The following is a 25,500-nucleotide window of genomic DNA, read 5'->3' as shown; positions in this document are numbered from 1 at the left end:
ATTCATATTATATGCTCACAATGTATAGAGAACTCATCTTCAAGGAACTTAGATCTGAAAACACATGGACATAAATACCACTCTGTTTATATGAGTTTAGAACTACTGTAACTTTGGAATGCTGGATTAAAAATAGTTAGATATTACTTGGATATGGAAGAGATAGCCTCTCTATGTACCACCTGAATTAAAAAGTTCCTTATAGAAACAGATTCACCTAAGTGAACTACAAATACATAGTAAATGTAAATAAAACACACTAAGGTGGGAATATACTAGTTGAAAAAGGAATAAGACCGAGAAAAGGAAGGTATTAAATAAAAGGTGCCTCAGTGAAAGCTCTAAAGGGTTCGAGGTGTAGAGCATTTTGCAAGGATTTTCAAGTGGGTAGTGGCATGACTAAAACATCACTTAAGAAATACGATTATGGCTCAAGTGTTAGGGCAAAGGTAAATATGCCACTGGATTATGACCGAGGCTACACAAAGGCAACCAACTGTACAAAAGGCACAATATTACCTATTGGTAAGTGCAGGTCATCAAGATTCTCAATAACTCAAAATCCTACTGACTGAAATCCAAGGATCCAGAGAGGGATGAGACATGAGATAAGCAGATGCACTTTCACACAAACAGAATCAAAACACCCTGGTTTCTCTCAAGGGTCCATTTCTCAAGATAGAAGGGTTGGATTCATGGTATAATTTTAGATCTAAAAATAATACCAAACATGTTTTCACCAGAGAGACAGTTAGTGTCTGATAGTTCTAAGCTTGGTAGTGCTAATGGATATCCTTATGATGGGAAAAATTTAGGCAAAAATGAGTCATCTCCGCTGCCTTTAGATCCAGGAAGAACACTCTTTTTTCAGGGAGTCTGTATAAGAACAGGTGGCACAAATTCAAGTGGTAATAAATCATCCAAATGCTTCTTCAACTTCTAACCCCCACGTTTTACTGCCTCCTGCCTAATTTAGAGAAAAGGAGAGAAGGGGCAGGAGAATCACGTGAGAAGAGCCAACAGCTTCCTGTCTTGGCAATATGGCAGGCAAAACAAACAGAAAAGCAAAACTTGCCTGTCAGTCCTACCCTGAACACACATGAATCAAGTGAATAGGCTTACAAATGTCTGTAATATTATAAGGCCCATTAACTCACTCTGTGACTAACTGTAGCCTGATTTAATTAATTGTTTCCACTGTTGGCCTTAACTTCACTGAAAATAGCAAAAGGTTGATTGAAAAAGCAAGTGTATCCCTGTTCTTTAGATAACTTCACTGTGTACTGAACTGGTATGCTGCTTACCGTGGTCCAAGATACAAAATACATTGTTCCTCACGCTGCATTTTCTCCAGAGCTTTGTCAATTCCGATTGGAATGTCGTGGTCTTCTCCTTCGCCAACTATGAACCCCACATCTCTGCAATCAAACATCCTTCCACCACAGCGGCCTTCCAGGTGGACTGAGGGAGAGGAGAAGGACAGTCAACAGAGCTGCTCTTCGTGACTAACTCAGGGACCTGATAAATGAGTAGTTCCCCTTCCTCATTTCATCTAGAGACATACGTGGTATGTCTTGTTGAAGCTTAGTCTGCCCAGTCTGGAAATTTAAGAGCAATCATATTTCTTTCTGTTTTAAGTTTAAACATAATTACTGATAACTACATCAGTAAGATAGCTTAGAGGATAATAAAGTGGAAACACAGGTTTAACTTAAACCTACTATATGACAGAGGTTTCCTCACCTATAACACAAAACAAGAAATACTAGATTATTTAATAGGTAATTATCAAAATGCCACAAACTTAATATCAAGTATACAAAGGCTTAAACATTTATAACTGCATCTTGGCTTCGGATGCTTGGGTTGAAAAACAACCGAATGGCTATTTCCCCAGTGATATTAAAGGGTTAACTGAATATAGAAGCTCTTTTTTTTTTCTTTAAGAGTTTTAATCTCATTCACAAATATGTCTGAATAAAAATGAAAAGGCCAAAGGCAACATCATCAATAACTAACATATCTGTAATCCCTTAGTGCAGTAAAAAATGTAAAATGTGAAGGAATCAATAGTCTCCTATAACTCGACAAATCAAATTACTCAACCCCCTCCTCTGAAATGTTAAGTGAAGAGGTCAATTTCTCAGGGTCTACTTCCTCATTGCACTCAAACTCAGCTCATTCCCAGGGTAATTTCACATTAGATAAGGGGCTTTTATGTTCATATAAAATAGGAAAACACATACAGATATATATTTTTCTCTTGGTTAGTTAGACTTTTTCTTCTGGGATAAATTCTTTGAAACTTTCCAACTATGTTTAATATTACGGATATTCATTCCTTTCCACTTAGGTCTTTCATTCAGTCAGAAAAATGGATGGCTTGTATGACAGCACAACAGTTGACAAGCAATGTAATAATTTGTCTTTCATAAGAAAATTTTTTATTCCTACTTCTGTAATATAATGGCCTTGATTCAAATGTAAGGAATTCCTAAAATGCTTCTTTTCTGAGACTGGTTGATCTATTTTAGATCAATAACTTGCTTTAGAGATAAAAATCACTTGTTCTGTTACATTCGTTCCAGGAGACAATTGTTTTCCAAATTCAATTCCAACTTACTCTACTTTTGAACTACTTGATCTCAAAGGTCCTTTGAAGCTCTAAAATTCTACGATTCTATGGCCCAGTAATATAACTCTCAATGTAGACCAGAAACCAGCTTCAAAGCTAATTCCTGTAGTTAATCATTTCATCAGGTTACCTTTAGCCCAGGCCTAGGAAATGAGAGAAACCCTGAAGAGTAAACAGCAGTGGCATAGACACTAGGGGCAGAAATGTCACATGGACATTTATGCTTTGAAGTTCTCTACCGTTTTCTAAGTCACTAGGATTAATACCATCCCGATTTGTTCCCGTTGCAGACATAGGGTGGAGTCGAAGACGCTTGGGCCAAACTAGAGAAGGCCTGACTCTCGAGTCAGACCTTCTAAACAGGGGCAAGAGCTAGACTGGCTCTCAGGGTGGAGCTGGCATACAGAAATTTTGTTCTATGTCCCATACTCATAAATGCACATGACTTTCTATTAACTCACTTTTGGAATGTTCTAGATAAAATACAGCTTAGCTTGCAGCACAGTGAAAGTTCTTTTGAATTGGAAATAGTTTCAAAATAAATTCAACTTTATTATTTTCAAATACATACACACTAGAGAGGTTCTGCAAGGAATCCTAGGCTTAAGATATTTTTTACTGGAGTAAAAGCTGGTGTCTCTAAAGAATTTGAGAGTTTGAAAATTTGTGTTCTTAAATATCTTTAAATCTGCCCAAGAAATTTAATTTAGACTAATGTGATGATACTTTTCATGAGAAAAGATTTGCTAAGCAAAGTGAGTTTCGGCCCACATATTATAGAATATCTCAAGCATTGAGATTTATTATCCTAGTAGCTCACAACTTAGTTGACAGATCTTTTTGAGTGAGGTGTATTGTTAGAAGTGTTTCCTCCCTGATGGAGAGTACATTTAGTGGGGGAGGAAACTATCAGTACATTCGTTGTGGTTTTTGGTTGATCAAGTTTGAATGTGTTTTCAAAACAGGAAATCCAGAGACTCTGTGAAGGATTCCTGCCTGTGTGTCAGTTTCCTAGGCTGGTTTTTCAGCTTGATGCATATACTTGATATTAAAATTATATAAATAATTTCAGAAGTTCTCTTTACATGTGATAACCCTTCATATTAGGGAAAGAAAAGACTGGCTACTAATAAACATGTTGGGAAAGATAAGTCAAGCAAGCAAGCAAAAAAAAAAAGTTCAAGTCAAAGTATAATGAAGGCATAATTAAGAAAGCAAAAAAAAAATGTTCACTGCAGCCGGTCTCTCTAAGAGAAACAATATATGGTAGAACCAATGTTTTTGGCCACCTAATAGGGAAACATTTGCAATAACTCTTATAAATACTTACTACCTTATATAGGGACCAATCTTTTTTTTCTATTAAATCTCTTTGAAGTTGAACCTGAATAAGCACTACCTACAGTACCATAGAATCTTAAATTGATAAACTGATACGCATGCGTGCGTGCACACACGCAGCAGTCTTTACGTGTATATATAAAACCTTTTAATACTGACATTATCTGGAATGTCAGAGCAAGAGGAGGTATCACAGCCTCAGGGAGTATAGTCCATTGATTCTTTACATCTACAAGTAGCAAACACTCTCGCTAGATTAACTGGTTTCTAAAATTGGAAGACTGGTGTGACAAGTTCTATGACAGCTGACAAGAACTCCTCCCCACCTTGGAGCCGATTGCCGCAGCAGGGACCTCCATCATGGTGACAGATGCAGACATACCTGACTCCTATAGATCCAATTTTTTTTTTTAATTGTCTCAATAATTGTTACCAAAGAAAACCATGGCAGCTCTGGCTGTGGAAGACCTGTGGTTGCTTTTGACCTGTATCGCTTAGTGCAAAAACTCATTTAATAAATATTTAATAATAACCATCATGACTCACTGGGAGCTTGGCCTCTAGGGCTCAGGAGGTCTGTTGCTAATTCCAACCAGCATGATTTACGGGAAGTAAATGATCTATGACGTGCCCAAAGAGAATAAAAGTACATACAGGATGCTTCTACTTAGGGTTTTTTTGGGAAGAGAAAGAAATACACAAGTTAAAAAGGGACAACATTTTCTCTTGACTTAAAGTCTACGTAACTTAAAGGGGGGAGGTCCTCCAAACCCCACGAAGTCAAACCAAACCAAATTACCGAGCCTTGCTGCGCAATCCGAGTGTAACCACATCAAGTGAGCCCAGTCTGCTGCAAAACATCACTTAAACTGGAGCTCTGACTTATTGTTCTCTTACTGCCCTAGAGCAATTTTGTTTTGAAGAGCACAGAACACCCTGTTCTGAAAGTGGCTGGCACATGAACTCGATGTGCTGACAGCAATTTGTACTCCGATTAAAATAGGGGGGAAAAGGAAAGAGTGCACTGCAGTAAGGAAAAAAACTGGAATGCAAGAACCCGAAAACTGTATAGTTTGTATTTTAGGAAGCAAAACTGAGAAAGAGGCTCCATAACCCCCCAAAAAAAGTGCTGTAAACGCTCCAGCCTAAAGACGTTAGCTCTGGTAAGTGTCTGTTTTTCCCTTTTCTAATTATAGTAGTTGGTGTCTGATAGCTTTGCACTCATTCCCAAAACAATTACTAGGTCATGGGGATCTGAATGGGAATGTTGTAATGGCATTACGACTAGACAAGACTGGTCATTTAGCCAGAGAAAACCAGGTTGTGACAGGTTACTCCCACTCGGCAAGGGTTTTCTCTGCTGCCTAATTCATGCCAAGGGAGTTTCTCTCTGCCTGCATCTCCTGCCTAACAGAGCAAAGCATCCAAGAGACAGTGGGATCTTAATGACCCCCTGAAAAAGGCAAATCCAGAGATGGATTTCTAAAATCAGGAGAGGCATATTAATCACTGATTAGAAGAGAAACTCTTCCCTTCAGTCATGGTGGTCAAATTTCCCCCAAACTGCCTCCTGTCCTCTGTACCATTTTGTACTGTGATGAACAAATACCACTGGAAGATTGCTCATGGCACTGAGGGGACAGATGCTGAGGGCAGGTGTGGAACCTGGCTACTTGAACAGAATAACATTTATGCAAATGGTTATATGCCTTAGTCTAAACAGGAAGCATGCACACAGCAATAAATTCTATACCAATACAAATCCTCACCACTCTCCTCTTTACACCAGACTGGACTCCAGTCCCATTCTGTCACTTAACAACTGTGGCTTTGGGCAAGGTCATTTCAATTATCTGAAGCTCAGTTTCTTCATCTATAGAACAGGGGAAATAATGTCAGCTAACTCCTAATTGTTGAGAGTATTAAATTAGGTATTGAATTAAAGCTTTTAGCCCAATATCTGGCATGCATTCATTTAATGTCAGGGTGGCTACTATGTGAAAATACTGTGTTATGTGTGGATAGACAGAGATGAACTCAATGAATGTTAGCTATGATTATTTTCCTGCAATTAGTGGTAAATTATACCAGATTAAACATGTTTTAGAACTTGGTATAAGAAACCACTTGATCGCTCCAGAGAGAGAGCTGTCAAAGTATGAATAAAATTCAAAGTAGGCAAAGGCAATATCTTATTTTGTACCTCACAGTGTGTACAACTGTGTGTACAACACACAGTTCAGGGCCAGAAAGTAAATATTTATTTAATGATTAATCTGAAAACAGGGCATTAAGGAAAATGGTAGTCATTTTCACTCATTTATAGGAATTTTCCCTTTTGAATATGTTAGTACTCCTATTTTTAATAAATGCCAAGAGCTATTTAACTTCTTTACTGATATGGAGTTTTGTTTTTTAATACTATTCCAAAATCAATGGTCCACTGGCTTAATTTCTTAATAACAAAAAGATTATTTTCTACTAAGATTTTACTCTACCCGAAGACTTGAAGATACCTTTTTAGAAGGAGCTATATAAATCCAAAATATATGAAAGAATAAACACTATCCATTTTAGACCCAAGTACCATACTACATTATTTTGTGAAAATATATAATAAAATGGTTTCAAGAATCTGCTCTCTCTTACTGGACAAAATTTGCCAGGACATTCATAAATACTTCAAAAGCATGTGAAAAACAAACAAAACCCAAAAAACCCTCATAGCTCTATCAGATTTCAACATGGTCATACATGAAATCTTTCCTCTATTTTCAATTTTGGACCATTTTGGTTTTTGGTGTTTTATTTATAAAGAACACATAGCTAGATTTTGTTGTCATCACTGTGTTAACCTTATAAGAATTTCTGCCTTTAATAGGTGACTTTATCTCATTCATATTTTTTGTAATCACTGACATGATTGATTTTATTCCTACAATCTTATTTTTGATTTCCTACATAATGTTTTGTTATTCTTCCTTTATTACTTTTACTAAATTTATCAACCTTTCCTCGTTCCTTTACTTCCCCACTCCATGCACAGTCGCTTGGAAGTTCTACATCCTATTCTTACTGGTACCTAACGTTAAATTTTAAACAAATCATTCAACAGTATGTGTGTATATATATACACACACACACACATATATGTGTATATATATACACACACACATACATACACACATATACATATTTATCAATGTGGACTAATCAGCATAATATCTCCTTGAATAAGAAAACCTTCTTAGACCATTTGCTTCCCCTCTTCATTTCCCATTTGCACCTCATTTTGTTAATTACCGTAGCTCCATACTGTTAAACAATTATTATTTTAACATTATAGTTCTACCATTTCAGAGATCCAAATTCAGCTGTCATGTTATGGAAATTACTTTATGCTAATGTTTCTTATGCCTTAAGTCTTCACTTCTTGGCTTTATTTTTTGTGACGTTTTAGAATATCCTATAGTATTTTTTTCAAAAAGGGCACAAGTCTGCATACTCCAAAGTTAATTTTGTTCTCATAGTTAAGTGATAACTTGGCTGAGGATAGAAATTTAGCTTTAAAATATTCGGTTACAGACAATGCTCAAAGCACTGTCTTTTAATATTTAGTGTCACAAATAAGAAGTCTGATGTCATTCTGATTCTCATTCTTTTGCACATAGCTTATTTCTCCCTGGAAGAGTTCAAAATTTTCTTTTAAGTTACGGAATTAAGAAATTTCACCAGATATATATACAATGGAATATTACTCAGCCATAAAAAAAAGAATGAAATCTTGCCACTTGCAAAAACACAGATGGACTTAGAGGGTATTTATGCTAAGTGAAATAAGTCAGACAAAGACAAACACCCCATGATTTCACTTACATGTAAATCTAAAAAAACAAATGGACAAATAAAACAGAAACAGAGTTAGATACAGAAACAAACAGGAGGATGAGAGAGGAGTAGAGGGATGAGTGAAATAGGTGAGGGAGATAAAGAGGTACAAATTTTGTTAGAAAATAAATGTCAGGGGATGTAATGTACAGCATAGGGAATATTGTCAGTAATACTGTAATAACTTTGTAAGGTGACAGATGGTAACTAGACTTATCATGGTGATCATTTTGTTAATGTATAAAAATACTGAATCATTATGTTGTATACCTGAAACTAATGATATTTTAAGTCTATTATACTTCAATAGGAAGGAAGGGAGGGAGGAAGGAAAGGGAAATCTCACCAGGATGTATCTAGGTGAAAAAGCACTCCTTACTCCTGTGTGCCACCATCAACTGGCCCTTTCAACCTTAAGATTCTTCTATCTTGGGGCTTCCCTGGTGGTGTAGTGGTTAGGAATCTGCCTGCCAACGTGCAGGACACTGGTCTGGGAAGATCCCACGTGCCACGAAGCAACTAAGCCCGTGCACCACAGCTACTGAACCTGTGCTCTACAGCCCGCCAGCCACAACTACTGAGCCTGCATGCCACAACTACTGAAGCCCGTGTGTCTAGAGCCGTGCTCCGCAACAAGAGAAGCCACCCCAATCAGAAGCCCACGAACCAAAACGAAGAGTAGTCCCTGCTTGCCGCAACTAGAGAAAGCCCAGGCACAGCAACGAAGACCCGATGCAGCCAAAAAAAAAAGAAAACAAAAAAAACTGTGTGTGAGGTAAATTCTTCAGAAAAAATTCTTCTTTCTCTAGGAAACCTTCTTCCATTACACGTTTGGTTAGATACATATCATCTATCCTTGATTATCCCAGTCTTCTAATTTTTCTTTCACTTTTCATCTCTTTGGTGTTTTTTTTTTCCCCCTCTGTGTTCTGAGATATTCTTCACTATCTTTTGTATCACTAATTCAAGATTCTGGGACTGTCCATTTTGCTTTTCAAACCTTCCTCAGAGTTCCAATTTTGATAATCACATTCTTAATTTCCAGATACTTTCTTTTTTTCTTTTTTTTTTTGCGGTACACGGGCCGATCTCACTGTTGTGGCCTCTCCCGTTGCGGAGCACAGGCTCCGGACGTGCAGGCTCAGTGGCCATGGCTCACGGGCCTAGCCGCTCCGCGGCACGTGGGATCTTCCCAGACCGGGGCACGAACCCGTGTCCCCTGCATCGGCAGGCGGACTCTCAACCACTGCGCCACCAGGGAAGCCCCTCAGATACTTTCTTATCTTTTCCTTTTTCAGAGAAGCTGATTTTTCTGACTCATGAATTTAATATCCTGTTAAATATCTCTGAAGATACTAATTAGTATTTTGAAAGTTCTCTTCTATTTCTTCTTAGTCCACCTCAGTGCTTCCATTTCGTGGTATTTGCTGATGATTCTGTATTGTTTGGTCATGCTTTAAAAGGAAGGATTCAGAAAGATCAAGTGATTTTAGTTACCTGACACAGTTTTTCTAAGCCATTGGATATACTTCCATGGTAGGCCTTTTCGCAAGAGGAGTGGGCTGATCATGCAGATCTCTGGGTTAAGATCCCAAAGATATTTATTGAGCATTTACTACATGCTGAGCATCATGTGCACAGGAAGGCTGGGGACACCTTTTTCCACTGGTGATGTAGGAAAAAGTTTTACTTCAGGAGCGAAACACTTCTGCTTATTTACTGTTGTGCAGAGCTGCTTTCACTTTTTTCCCCTTCAAATCTGTTTTAAAAGCTCAAAGATACTTATGTTCTCATTCTGTAGTCCAAGTCCTAACACACGGAGCCTTCTGAGGCAGATCCCTACTTTACTTTAGAAATTGGGCCTTACTGGCTTTAGCTTGGGAGCAAAAGTCACAGCCAGGCCCTAGAGTAGTAATTCTCGAGTAGTAATTCTCAATCCTTGGCTGCAAACTAGAATCACCAGGGATGTTTTTTGTTTTTTAAATACTTGTGCCTGGAGTTCCATCCTTTGAGATTTGCTATTCTTATTTAACTGGTCTGGGCTGAGACCTGGGCATCAGAATTTTAAAAGCTCCCCAAGTAATTCTAAATTCAGCCAAAGTTGAGAACCACTACACTACAGGCTTACTAGCCCAGCTGTTCCATATTGTTTTATAACAACCCTGATGATTACCCCATAGCCTGCCTTGGCTCCCTTGCACCAGCTGACTAAGCTTGGAGTTCTTCCCAAGCTTGTTGAGACGAACAGTATGTACCTCTGCAGAGGTCTTCTCTACACCTGTTGTGGGTTGGGTTTCCTGAGTCTAGTTTCCATCAGTCCAATTTTATCTACTTTACATATTCCAGAAATTCTCCATAATTTCTGATCCACTTCTTGTAGTCTTCCTATTTTCCACCACTAATACGGATTTCTTCCTCTTTTTTTGAAATCATTCTCCACCCCTCCCCTCCCCATCTCTCATTTCAGTGGGATTTGCAGAGGGAAGGGTACTCCAACAACTTGAATCCCTGCAGATCACTCTGTTGAAATTTTCACATTTGAAAATACTCCCGATTGTCTGCATTCTTTGCATTGATGTGGCTGAAAGCACTGTGAGGCAAGAGAGTCACACACAGCTAGCATTTTGATGTGCCTACTCCAAGCACGGAAGTTAACTCAGAAGATGTGAGAGATGGGAGTTGGGGGAAGAGGAGCTGGTAGCTATTCAGAGCCTTATGTCAGATTGGCTTTTCTAAGAAAGTAAAGCTTAAAAGTAACAATGTAGCCACTACAGGCAATGAAGCTAAAGTATGATGACTAAAGTATCAGTCATCATGATAATGTCAATTAGAGTACCTTAGAACACAGTGACTTTTTTTTAATGGAAAAAGGACAACACTGAATAAAAATTACAAGATGGTCATCTTAATTGACATAAAGCACACTGGAACAGAATCTAAAAATTGATTTGCAAGCATTAGGATCCTGACGGAGTAAAAATCACAATTTCTTTGAGAAAGAATAAATTCTGTCAAACTAATGTAAATTCTCTTTTCCCCAAAGAAATTATTAAAAGGAAGCAAAAGATCACAATTCAATAAAAGCCTTTTGATTCAGTCCACAACTTTGTTCTTCAGAAAACAAACCAGCAAAAATCCTGGAGAAATATGATTTAGGTAACATTACTAAGAAGATATATAATTATTTTTAAGACTGTTACTGAAGACAAACTGATCATGGGTTCTAGGTCAACCCTGGTAGAGACAAAATAATTTGCTGATGGACTGGCTGTAGAATATAAGAGAAAGAGAAGTTTATTTCCTTAAATCTATTTAAAGGACGCAAAATAAATGATATAAACATTTATTTAGAGAAATAAATTTATTTAGAGAAATAAATTTATTTATTTATAGAAAAAAGAAACTAAGTGTCTACCATGTATTAGGCACCTTTCTTCCCTTAACTGTCACAACAATCTGTGGGGGTAAAAGATTATTATTCCCATTTTACAGATGAGAAAACTGTATGCTCAAGGTGATTAAGTAACTTGTCTAAAGTCATAAAAATATCAAGTAGTGATTCCAAGATTCGAAATTCACATCTATCACTTCCAAAGCCTGTGTGCCCCCTCCCCCGGCTATTCACTGTACCTTTACACAGAAATGACAGAAACTTGGTCACTCTTGTGTATCTATAATGACATATCATAATGGATGATCACTGTCTATAGTTTTTCTTTCACTGTGGAACTGGCTTTAGTTCTAGGATTTCTACTTGGTTTTGAATCTAATAGTATATGGGTGATGGTACCAAAAAAAGGCAAACCAGTAAAGTGAAGACTGAGTAGACTTCAAAAGGAACAAGGTGATCTTGGCTTCTGACACAGACCACTCTTGAGTCAACCTTCTGTCCTCCTCCCACACAGAGCTAACTGGTTTCAAAGAGGGAAAGCAGGACACCTTAACCTTGATAAGTGACAATACAATAAAGTTTTATAAAATTGATTTGTTCCAGAAAACCAAAAAGGGCTTTTGGGAGAAAAAGTAAGAATAAACCATTTACTCTCAAATTTCCCAGGAAAGTACAATCTAACAAGATGAGAGACAAAAAAATTAGTCATTGCCCTTTCTTAATACATTTAGAAACAGAAAAAAAAATTATATAAATGATTATTCACATATATTAAAAATTCTATTCATAGTATATTATCCTTCACGCAAAAAGGGGACATAAAAATACATGTATCTGCTCACTTCTGCAAAAAAATACAATAATAAACCAGGAACTAATGAGATTGGTTACCTATAGGAGGTAGGAAGGAACAGAGTGGAAATAATGAGGAAATGGGAACAGGTTAGTAGGGATGAGGGGGGGAATAACACTTCTGAGTATATCTTTTTGTATCATCTAAAATCATGGTAATGTTTCATACACCAAAAAAAACAAATAATTAAAACCTACCAGAGTGTGGGGGGAACCCCAATGGAAGGTAAACATAACAAATGAACTTAACTGTATTACAAATGAATAACATAACCATACTGAAGGGAATGAGGATGAAAGAACTAACCTAAGTTGGAAAACAGTGTTTTCAATGTATGCTATAGGCTAATGACAAAAGGAAGTACACTCAGATATTTCCTACTTAGGAAAAAATATTTTTTTAAATATTTATTTATTTATTTAGGCTGCGCTGGGTCTTAGTTGCGGCATGCAGGATCTTTGTTGCAGCATGCAGACTCTTAGTTGCAGCATGCGTGCAGGATCTAGTTCCCCTACCAGGGGTCGAACCCAGGCCCCCTGCACTGGGAGCATGGAGTCTTACCCACTGGACCACCAGGGAAGTCCCAGGAAATTTGTTTTTCACAGGGGTATGGGTTAGCAATTCTGAAACTACTTTCTGTATATACCATGATTGAGCAAATAAATAAATACACTGTGAATAATGAGAGCCAGGTTTCTCACTGTTGGAGAAAGCAATTTCAAAGAAGCAAAGAGAGGAGGCTAAAACAAAACTGTGGTGGGCTGAAATTGAAAGTGTCAGTATGTACTCATAGTTTTTAATACACATATACAGACTAATACAGAAGTACACATAGAATGTATATATATGCATGTCGAGATATATGTATTTTCTAGCTCTGTTAAGAGGTTCTAGAAGCAATAACATTCCATAGCATGAGTATACCTAGCACCCAGATCTTCATTTCTAAATACCATTCTCCAGTAAAAGGAATCAGCTCCTTGGAGGGATGGCTGATTCCAGACCGGGGGCAGGAAAATTACCAAATAAGCCCTAAGCATCTAGTGGTGTCATAAGTAAGAAAGTGCTCAAGAAACAATGTTGAAAGGACCAAAGAGCCAAGTTGAAGGAGTTTCCAATGGCCAAATCTAGGACAATCTGAGCAACAAAATAAATAAGTATAGTAATGAATAATAACCTACAGAATAAAATGACATCCATGGGTCAATACTGATATAAATAAACGACTGAATAAACAGGGGAGAAGAGGCAGCTCTTCCTTACAGCAGAATTCTAATTAAATGTAGAAGAAACAGTGGACATAGAAAAATCACCATTAGGCAAATACCACAGTAATAACTGTTGCATACAAAAGTCATTCATGGATGCTAAAATTAGTGTGTGAAGGTGTGATGTAAAAGAGGTTATCTGAATAGTTTCCAAGTATTTCCTTCCCAGTGAGATACTTAGTAACTAGAGAGAGAAAAATAGTAACTTTACAGTGGAGAAACATGGCGGACCCCACCTTAACCAAGTGGCCCAAGTTAACATCAACAGTAATGAGACATCAATGTCATGTACTTCCTGATAATGATGAACTGAGATGGGCACATCACTTATGTATTTTTCCAAATATGCATAGCCTCAATCTAATCAGGGGAAAACATCAAACCAACCCAAATTAAGGGATATTCTACAATAATTGGCCTTCAATTATTTAACTTTAACTTCAAAAGTGTTAAAAGTCATGAAAAACACAAAGACTGATCAGCTGTCACAGATTGGAGGAGACAAAGAGACATGACAACTAAATTACAATGTTGGATCCTGAATTTGATGGTGGACTTGAAAAAGGACATCAGCGTGGCAACAGGTGAAATTCAAGTAAGATTTGTAGAATAGTTAATAGCACTGAATCAATGTTAATTTCCTGATTTTGATAAAAGTACTGTGTTTAAGTAAGATGTCAACATTAGGAGAAGCTGGGTGAAGCATATAAGGAAATTCTCTGTACTAGTTCTGTAACTTTTCCAGAAGTCAAAAATTATTTCAAAATGAAAAGTTAAAAAAATGACTCCAATTGAAAATATTACCAAAAGCAAGATTTGATTTAATTTAGCCTGCTCCAAAGTTAACTCTACAGTGGTAGTTTTGTGGTATTGCCTATAACTGGGAAGCTCTTCCTTTTAATTTAGTTGACAAAACCCTCCAATTTTAAAATATATAACTTGCTAAATCTGGGGAGTCACTGTATCACAGGGGGAAAAAACCCTCTACTTCTGTATATGTTTGAAAGTTTTCATAATAAAAATTTAAAATACATGTTATAGACAAGATTTTTAAGTTCTTGTTAATATATTGAGGAGAATTTTCTATCATTCCTATAACTTTCATAAACATTTAGAATTCTATCAGGAATTTTTCGGGCTAGTAGGACCTTAGAAATTAAGGAGTCTACCCCTGCATCACTGGACAGGAAAGAAGCTGACGCCAGAAAGGCAACGTCTAGTTAGAGTGGGCCAAAGCCTGAACCCTATCTTCCGGCTCCTGGTCCAGGTATTTCTCCAACACTATACACCTGAGCTCTTCTTCATTTATTCTAAAACTTATCAAGAGTGATAACTATCTAAACACTTTAACTACAACAGAACAGTAATACTATTTATAACTTTCCAATTAAAAAAAAAACTAAATTTGAACTAATTTGCCAGACTCATGGAAATGAAACATGCATTCAAAGTAGAATGTAAAATAATGTTGTGGTTCAACACGCAACATTAAAGATGAGAAAATCAACTATTCTAGTTTACATTTTAAAATTGAACTCTTTAGGCCTTTTATATTGATAATATCAATAGTTCACGCTGCCATCCTTATTTAGTAATTTGATTTTTTTTAAAATTCTTTTTATTTTATTTATCTTTGGCTGTGTTGGGTCTTTGTTGCTGCATGCAGGCTTTCTCTAGTTGTGGTGAGCGGGGGCTACTCTTCATTGCGGTACACAGGCTTCTCATTGTTGTGGCTTCTCTTGTTGCGGAGCACCAGCTCTATGTGCGTGGGCTTCAGTAGTTGTGGCTCGCGGGTTCTAGAACGCAGGCTCAGTAGTTGTGGCACACTGGCTTAGTTGCTCTGCAGCATGTGGGAACTTCCTGAACCAGGGTTGGAACCCGTGTCCTCTGCACTGGCAGGCAGATTCTTAACCACTGCGCCACCAGGGAAACCCAGTGATTTTATTTTTTAAGGGAAGTATTTGTTTCTTTCTTTTTAAAATTTAAAAAGTTTTTTTGGCTGCGCCACGCAGCTTACAAAATCTTAGTTCCCCAACCAGGGACTGAACCCGGGCCATAGCAGTAAAAGTGCCGAGTCCTAACCGTTGGACCACCAGGGAATTCCCTTGACTTTTTTTTTTTATAACTTAAAAAAAAATTTTTTTTAATTTATTTGTTCTATTTATTCATCTTTGGCTGCATCGGATCCCCGCTGCTGCACACGGGTCCCCTCCAGCTGTGGCAAGCGGGGGCCACTCCTCGCCGTGGCACACGGGCCCAGTTGCTCTCCCGGACCAGGGATTGAACCCGCGTCCCCTGCATTGGCAGGTGGAACCCAACCACTGCGCCACCAGGGAAGCCCTCCCTTGATTTTTTTAAATGGAAGTATTTGTTTTCTCACTACTGTCTTTTTTGACGTACTTCAACTCAGTAAATGCCATCTTGCAAACATTTATCCATGCAGAAAGCATTTACTGAACAACAAATGTGTGTAAGGCTCTGTAGGTGATGCTGGAAACAAAAAGATGAAGAAAGATTCTGGTCCTCCAGCACTCACTGTATACTAGGGAAATGGGCAGATGCTGATTAGAATATGAAGTAACAAGTAGTGTACACACAATGTGTGTACACACAATGTGTGTACACCTCCCTCTGGGAGGGTGGACGGGGGCTCAGTTAACCCAGTCCTCAGCCCTGTCCTTATATCCAACTTATTAGCAAATGAAGAAAATGGAATAGCTTCAGGTCACTCAATAAATGACAAAGCAGAGCTTGAACCCAGGTCTCCTGACACAGAACAGAATAAACTATTCTCCTGTTTTGATCTAACTAAAATGATGAACTGTTTTTTATCTTAATGACAGCCAGTGAAATGGGTTTGATGCCCTGACGGGCATTACAATCTACTACTCTATTTGGTAACTCTGTAACCTTGGGTAATTTACATAACTTCTCTGAACTCACTTTTCTCACCTAGGGATAATTAATCATAACTCAAAAGGTTATTGTGAGAAATAAATAAATAATATATAAGGCAACTGATATAACTGTTGGCACACCAAGGAGTCCACAGACCAAGAATTCATTGATGGATGGGCTTACCTTTTACTCATTGTTTTGAGTTTGAAGAGGCTGGTACAGTTCTTGGCACACACAGGTTGAATGAATATTTACTAAATGAAGTCACTTTTAAATAAATGTTGAATTTAAAACTATTAAGAGATATATATTCAATATATTTATTTTCATAAACAGATTTTTTAAAACAAAATCTCCATTTCATCCACATAATTGGAACCCAACTTTTAAGGACCAGTTCCCTCTCACAGCAGTACTTACTTTCTACTGTCGCTCCTTCGTTTGGGTTTGAATACCCTTCTCCTTTCCGTTTGATCCTTCGGATAATACCTCCATCTTCAAATAAGTCCTCTCCTTTGAAATCAAGAAGCTCAATCTAGAAAGGAAAAAGGGATCTGACTGAGAACAGACCAAAAAAGCCAATTTAACATACTTAAAGGCAAGGGCAACCACTCTCCTTTCATTTTACAAAATAAAACTCTGTTTTATATTTACCTGTGCTTCTTAATTATTGGAAAAGTAGGGAAAAAAGAACACTACACTTTTCAATACCTGGAAAGAAACTTCATGTAATGATAATGTCTAGGACTACATCCTGTGGGGCTGCAGTGCAAAGACAGACAGGAAATACTAGGAAAACTGCCTTGTGGGCAAAACGCCAGAGTGACACAGTGCTGGCCCAGACTGTTTTGTCTGACTCTAGAGGCCACCACTTTTTCTCCCCAGATTCATGGGATGCCCTTCTTAAAATTAAGACTAAAGCTTATGAATCAGGCCTACAACCAACTAAAGGTGTATTTTACCTAGTTACAATGTTTTAGGCATTTCCCCTCTTTAATTTTTTAATTAGGTATGGCCAAATATGTATAATTCAACACAATGAATACCATTTTATCACCATCTACTGCTTCTAATGAGGAAGTGAGATCTGTGACATTTATAAACCTCTGTAATATGAAAATAGCTTTACAACTTGCTTTATAGCTTTAGGTGTATTTCAACATGTATCTCCCACATTTCCATCCTGTCTTCTGATCAGGTTTGAGTATGTCATAACTCACACCACTGACCAGAACCTTTATTTCTAAGCCTGTTGTCTTTTGTTTATTTGGATATGACCGTTTTCTGCCAGAGACACGTTTCTAAGAAAGCACTGGCACACATCCCTTGGGTTTGTGGGAAACAATTCAAGAAGCCAAGCTCCAAAATAAATAAGTTGGATCTGATTCTCAATAGCAAGCTCAGCTCCTTGTTCCACTGCCTGTTGCTTTGGAGCCAGCACTATAGTAGAGCAGATGCTAACAAGGCAACATCACACACATACTTGCCTCAAAAAAGAGAGTTGCATTCGAGGGAATTTTGGGGAGACTGCCAGCCGAGCCATATGCATATTCTGGTTTGCACAGTAAATGACAGATCTCTCCTTTCTTCATGGTAGCCACCCCAATGTCCCATGCCTTGATAACTTGGCCTAGGAGAAAGGAAAAAGTGGTTGAAAGCTATAAGCCATATTTTAAAAGACTTAATTGTCACGAAACAAAAGTTCAAACGAATTTCCAATTCCTTACATACTATTCAGCTAGGAAGTAGGGGCTAAAAAAACCCTCAGTGAGACCTATACACTAAGAAATAAATTGTGATTTTTTTTTTTTGAGGGCTATCAGAGAAGATTCTCTGCTGAGAAGGATGAAAGTAGTATCAGTTTCTAAACTACTCAAAGACTAAGTCTTTGAAAAGTGGCAGTAACATCATCTTTGAAATGTGGCTGGGCTGCAGTTGTTGCTTAATTTATAATTTCAACCATAAGAATAAGTGCGTGTTTTCTAGGCAGAAATGGAACAAAAATAGTATAGAAAATGGAATTTGTCCTAAGAAAGCTTATAATTTAGTTGGGCAGACAAAAACAACAAACAAGAAACCGGAAAAGTATAAATTGTATAAAAAGGCCCATGAAACAGATTTCTTCTCAAAATTTAGAGTAAGAAAAAAAGTGGGTTTTGTTTTTCTAAAAAAAACAGAATGATATGTATCCTTTTTTGCCAAATCACAAGAAGTGCAGAACTCAGAATTTTTTTTTTTTCCTACTTCCAGGGAACAAAGCTTACTGCTCAGCTGTAAAACTATATTAACCCACATAATTGTAATTGTATCTCACAATAAGCAGTCCCAAATCCTTTGGGAAACAATAGAAAATGTACAAAATTTCAAGGGATAATATATACATTTGAGGTGCTATGTCAAAGACTTAAGTATTCAAAGTGAGATCAGGTAATAAGCAATGAACTCCAGAGAAGGTGAATTTTGAAGAGAGCTATTATCTTGAACTGAGAACTGATGTTAGGATTAGAGTAAGGATGATTAGAATAAGGGGAACCCTATACTAAGGTATGTAAGTAGATATGGACAAAGCATTTGTGACTCATGACTTCAGCTTAGTCTTAGGCATTACAACTTTTCAAAATATCAGATACACTTATTTTAGTTAAAAGTGTATATAAGGTATACATGCCAATTATTAAAACACACATGAGAGAAAGACATAAGTGAAAGGTAAAAGGTCATCCATTCCCTCCTTAAAAGAAGCCACTGTTATGTTTTTTTTGTACCCATCCACTGTGTGCTGTCGCTTTTAAAAAAATTTAAAACACAAATGACAGCATACTATACATTCAGTTCTGAACTGTTTTCTCATTACATAGATATATATTTTAATTATATAGAAATATGTTATAAATAAATATATAATGTTTAAAATTTATTCATTTATGTGTATATACATATCTTTATCCATCAGCAGATAGGATATGCGTTTTAGGGGTTAGACGTGCAGCCTGCTTTAACTTCAGACTGACTAAATTAGAATACCAGGTCGGCCCCATATTAGTTGTGTGACCTTGTGCAAGTTTCCTCATCTGCAAAATGTAGATAATAATAGTACCTGCCATATAGTTATTACAAGAATTATTAGATAAAATATGTCAAGTGCCTGGCATATAATATGTATTTAATAAAGGACAGTTATCATCATCGTAAATACATACTGACCTACTTCATTCTCAGTGGCTTCGTAATATTGCAGTCACTCTACTACTGAGATACATTGCCAACAGTACTCTAATAAGAATTTTTGTCCCTTATGTTTGCCTATTTTGTGCAAGTATATTTGGAAGGTAAATTCCTGGAAGTGCAAAGGTGATGTGCACTTTCCATTTGATAGATATTGCCCAACTGCCCTTTCAAAAGGGCTACACCAATTTATATGCCCACACACGGTTCCAATGTGAAAACAGTCTAGAATCATCAGAAGAAATGTAAAGTCTGCTGTTGACAGGCTGCTCTACTGTCACTGATGCTCTTCAAAGACTGCAATGGCTTTAGCGTGGGCCATTTAGAACAATTTTTTTTTTTTACTCTCAACTCCGATATTTTAAGACAAATACCTTACACCCTCTTTCAGGAAATCTTTATACTATGGGGTTACTACTGTACATTTGTTCAAGGCATTCAGCCAATTACTGAGGAGCAAAGGTCTGTCTAGGTACTAAAAATACAAAGGTGGCTGTTCTCTTCTTCCTTCCAAGAAACATGCAATGTAGTATGGCTAGTGGAGCAGAAAGATACCTGCCCTGATTTTTTTAAGCATAGTGAACACTAACATAAGAGTACAAACAGGGGCTTTTGCCTTGGGGTGGGGTTGGAACAGTCAGCAAAAGCTTACTACACAGATGATGCCTATGCTAGGCCTTAGAAGTTGGAAACGTCAGCCTGGCTATTAAATCCACAGGAGCCTCAAGCTGAATAAGTCATGCCTATGCCTTTGGCTCTTCTTCTCATTCAGGAACATTAAAGCTTCTTTTAAACACTGAGCTTTAGACACTGAAGGAAACACGCTGAGCAAAGAGCCAGACTGATATGAACACAGGTATATTTCTAAAATTGCCAATCTTGGGCCTCTTTTCTTAAAAAGCACTTCCCCCTGATTTAAAAAATAATAATACATACTCATTATAGAACAGTTGGAAAGTATATAAAAGCACAGAGAATAAAAAACCTCTGAAATTTCAGCATCTGGGGTAAACTGTCAATTTCTTGGCTCGTTTTCTTCCAATTGTGTATGTATACTTTGTTTACATATTAAATTTTTTATATATACATTCTTAAAATTCTGATCATAGTTTATTTGGTTTTGTAGCCTACTCTGCATTTCACATTATATGAGCATTTTTCTTGTTAAAATACCTGAAAACATGACTTTTAATAACTATATGCTATTTACTATTTCATCTTTTAAATATGCCATAATTTCATTACTCCCACTAATAAATATTTAAATTGCTTTTTTTTTTACTCTTATTAAGTTGCAATAAACAACTCTGCACCTAAATCTTCACATGATTTTTTTTTTTTTGCATAATGAAAGCCTCTTACCTGACACATTAGGACTATGGTTGTAGGTTAATTTAAAATGTTGCTTTAAGTGAGGAATCATAAAAATGAACATATACAACCTCAAACTTTTTTTAAACTTAAAACCTATCAAAGTATATTAATTCACTAATCCTGTGATAGAAGTCCAAGGCCTTGTCTGCGTGTGACAAGTGATAAGAGTTCTATATCATCTTTACTATATAAATCACACTTATGGCATATCATTTGCAACTTACAACATGGATTTCTTTAAAGTGAAGTAAGAAGTAGAAGACACTTGTAAAAAGCAATCAGTATGTGGAATCCTTCTGGTAAAAATGTGTTCTGAATGGCCTACTTATTTCACCTAGCGTTTACCCACCCCTAATGCAACTGCCATTTTTTTTTTTTTTTTTTTACTTATTTATTTATTTCTTTCTTTTGCGGTACGTGGGCCTCTCACTGTTGTGGCCTCTCCCGTTGCGGAGCACAGGCTCCGGACGCGCAGGCTCAGCGGCCATGGCTCACGGGCCCAGCCGCTCCGCAGCATGTGGGATCTTCCCGGACCAGGGCACGAACCCATGTCCCCTGCATCGGCAGGCGGACTCCCAACCACTGCGCCACCAGGGAAGCCCACAACTGCCATTTTTTAAAAGATATTTATTTATTTATTTGACTGCCCTGGGTCTTAGTTGTGGCATGCAGGATCTTTTAGTTGCGGCATGTGAACTCTTAGTTGCAGCATGTGAGATCTAGTTCCCTGACCAGGGATCAAACCCAGGTCACCTGCATCGGACGCTTGGAGTCTTAGCCACTGGACCACCAGGGAAGTCCCTCAATAGCTATTTAAAAAAAGGCTTTTAGCAATTCACTTTAATAAGTCTTTCCAAAGATGTTCAACTTAGTTTTCAAAGAAATAAGTCCCATTTCTTATTACACTAATTTCAGAGTTTTATATACTATCTAATGAACTTATATAATTACAAAAAGGACAATGGATATAAACAAGTTTAGACTGATTCTTAATAAGAGTCTGAGGAAGAAAAAAGCACACCCTAATGTCTGGAAACTGCCCGACACTTACAGCTGGGCCTTGGTGATTCTGAAGCTGGACTGGGGCACACAGCCAAGCCATGTTATTCTCCTGTTGGACATAACAATCTCACAAAACATCAACGTCAGACAAGGTCACTCTGAGACCATGAAAAAGTGAGACAAAACAAGAACACTTCAAAATTTTGTCTGAGCATGGACAAAAAACAAGGTCCCTGTGCAACCTACAAAATACCAAACATCCCCCTCTCCTGGTGACATGAGTGACTTCTGCTTCTCTACAGGTGTAGCTTTAGTCTCACTCCAGTCAGCCCTCCTCCTAGATAAGATTTACTAAGACACCCAAAGAATCACCTGCATCCCAACAATATCCAATCCAGAGCAAATCCCTTCTTCCTTAAACTCTTCCCCAAATCACCTAATACAAGTCCAAATCCTATAAAAGACCTTCTGAACACTCTGAGACACCTCCAGTTTCCCATGGTGTGCAGTCTACCTCCCTACGAGTAATAAACCCAACTTGTTCACTATAGTTGTGTTCCTAGTGGTCTGCGGGTGGAGGGCATTGACAAGGCTCACTCAACTGGCTGAAGCATAGTGCAGGGCCACAGTGAAGAATATGAAACTAGCGGTGTCACTCAGTGTATTTACAAGTAGAATGGAGAGCAGCAGTTAGTCTGGAGTTGGTTAAGCAAGCTTCTACCGTATTTCCTTAGATTCAATTCCTAGAAGTAGAATTACTGGGTCAAAGCATAAACATTTTTAAGATTCTTGATCTTTGGGATCTTTTGATCTTTAGGGTCTTAACTGTAGGTATAATACACCAAGAATATATAAACGCAATTTATTCTTCCACTTGTTCTGGACTTCAGTTTTACTGGCTCAAACACAATTTATCAACTTCAGTAGTCCCATTCCATTAGTAACAAAATCTGAAATAAGAATATATATTTATTTTAAAAAAAAGAATATATATTTACACAAACATATAATGTATCTATCTTTAAGTGTAAATGCTTTTTATATATACCTAACTATAGGGAAGTGAAACGTTAAAAGTGTACAAAGCCCAGTATAAAAGCAATGCACTGTATTTTTCTTCTCTCTGAAGAATATTATATAATTTTTTCTGATTAAGAAAATCAAAATCAAATTTTATAGGCTCATTGTAGGTTCATCAACTGTAACAAGTGCACCATCCTGGAGGGGGTGCTGATAAGAGGGGGAGGCTATGCACATGGCGGGGCAGGGGGTACACGGGAAATCTCTGTACCTTCCGCTCAATTTTTGCTGTGAACCTAGAACTGCTCTAAAAAAATAAAGTCTATTAAAATATCATGCAACACGTTTTAAAATATAACATTTTAAATTAATCACTGAATACTTTCACTTATAATAGACTATAGTGACCATTTTAGAACATTCTTTTTTATTGATTAAAAATTTTTTAAATTGTGGTAAAATACATAAAAATGACCATTTCAACTGTTAAGTGCACAGTTAAGTATGTTCACACTGTTGTGCAACCAATGTCCAGAACTTTTCATCTTGCAACACTAGAGGTCTACTTATTAAGCTACTCTTCTTTTCCTCCTGTCCCAAGCTCCGGCAAGAATTTTATTCTACTTTGTTTTTATGAATTTGATTACTCTACATTTCTCTAGATGTAAGTGGAATCATGCAGTATTTGTCTATTTGTGACTGGTTTATTTCACTTAGTGTAATGTCCTCGAGGTTCATTAGTTTTGTCCCATGTGAATAATACTCCTTTATAGAAATATACCATTGTATGTACATAAGACATTTTGTTTATCCATTTGTCTATAGACAAACATTTGGGTGGCTTCCACCTTTCAGCTATAATGAATAATGCTACAAATATGGGTGTACACATATCTCATTAGGACCCTGGTATATACGGAGAAGTGGAATTGCTGGATCATAGGTTAACTCTATTTTTAATTGTTTGAGGAACTACCATACTGTTTTCCATAGTGGCTACACTATTTTACATTCCCACCAACAGTGCACGGGGGTTTCAATTTCTCCACAACTTGCTAACACTTGCAAATTTCTTTTTCTTTTTTTTAAAATAGTACCTGATGGTGTGAGGCAATATTGTTAAATTTTTTTTTTGGCTGTGCCACACGGCATGCAGGATCTTAGTTCCCTGACCAGGGATCAAACCCATGGCCCCTGCATTGGGAGTGCAGAGTCTTAACCACTGGACCACCAGGGAAGTCCCTCTCACTGTGGTTTTGATTTGTATTTCCCTAATGATTTAGTGATGTAGAGCATCGTTTCATATGCTTGTAGTCCTTTTGTATATCTTCTTTAGGGAAATGTCTATTTAAGTCCATTGTCCATTTTATAAGCAGGTTATTTGAGGTTTTCTGGTTGTTGGATTATAGGAGTTCTTTATATATTCTGGATATTAACCCCTTGTCACATACATGATTTGCAAATATTTCCTCCCATTCTTTAGGCTGCCTTTTCACTCCATTATTGTATTCTTTGATGCACAGTTTTTAATTCTGATGTAGTCCAATTTATGTAGTTTTTACTTTTGCTGCCTTGCTGTTGGTGTCACATCCGAGAAATCATTGCCAAATCTAATGTCAAGAAGCTTTGCCTCCAAGTTTTCTTCTAAGAAAATACAGTTTTAAGTCATATATATCTTTGATCCATTTCGAGTTAATTTTTGTATGTGATGTAAAGTAAGGGTCTAACTTCATTCTTTTGCATGTGAACATCTAGTTTTCCTAGCATCGTTTGTTGAAAAGACTGTCCTTTCCTCAATAAACAGTCTTGGCATCCTTGATAGAATTATCGACTATCTAACCTTTAAATGCATGTTTGCATTTGAAACCATTGATAATATTGACATTGTCTTTCTTTTTATGCTAGATAAAGCAAAGTTTTTCCTGTGTATTTTTTTCCTCTTATAAATTTTATTTAGTCTTATTTTTAAATGTCTTATAAAAGGGCTCTGATAATCATCCCTATTCCCTACCAAAAGTATCTGATTATGAATTCAACAAACTCGTTTATATGTTAAGATTCTTTTAAAGTGTTCATATGTCTTATGTTACATTCTATTTTTGCCATTTCTCTATTAAATTACTAAGAAAACTGATCACCAGATGATCTCTCCCCACCGTCATGGCTTATCATTTCAAAAAAGGGGTGAAAATAATCTGTGCTGGGACAACCTTAATGATCAACTCTGCCAGGCTAAACTGCTAAGATACCTGAAGGCAGGAGTCATGTCTTGATTATTTTTTATTTCCCAAAGAACTTAAAACCACAATACTATACTCAATAAAGGAACACGGTCCGTGCTGCAGTATCTAATTTAAATGGAGTTAGAAATGTGTTAGCTGCTCCCAGTCTACTCTCACCCCTGCCTAAATTAGCTTCTCCTTAATATCCACTCGGCGATGAAACTGGAATCATTCTTACTCTATTAGAAAGTACCAGGTAAAGCCAAAGAAAGTACTTTCTGAAAGTTTGCTGTCTTTCTGGCTCACATTTTTGGGGAGGGTTAGGAATATTAAATATTTTGGCCTAAAAGCCTTCTTTCTGAATCCTGAGTGCTCCTAAACTG

At 37.1% G+C, this 25,500-nt stretch overlaps 1 protein-coding gene across 21 annotated transcripts in view; it reads right to left on the bottom strand.

Annotated features, from left to right (window-relative positions):
• FKBP5 (FKBP prolyl isomerase 5) overlaps positions 1–25,500 on the bottom strand; it is a 96,808-nt gene that overhangs the window by 18,486 nt on the left and 52,822 nt on the right. For all 21 annotated transcript variants that reach the window (XM_082662655.1, XM_082662639.1, XM_082662637.1 and 18 more), the window contains 3 exons: positions 17,762–17,904; positions 16,695–16,809; positions 1,305–1,461 (listed from right to left, as the gene is read on the bottom strand). In XM_082662655.1, the coding sequence (XP_082518781.1) occupies positions 1,305–1,461; positions 16,695–16,809; positions 17,762–17,904 (415 nt within the window). The remainder of the gene's footprint in view (positions 1–1,304; positions 1,462–16,694; positions 16,810–17,761; positions 17,905–25,500) is intronic.

This window comes from Grampus griseus, assembly GCF_964374135.1.
Source record: "Grampus griseus genome assembly, chromosome: 10".
Lineage (NCBI taxonomy): Eukaryota > Metazoa > Chordata > Mammalia > Artiodactyla > Delphinidae > Grampus > Grampus griseus.
The sequence above is the reverse complement of the archived record's forward strand: the minus strand, read 5'-3'. Positions and strand labels throughout refer to the sequence as shown.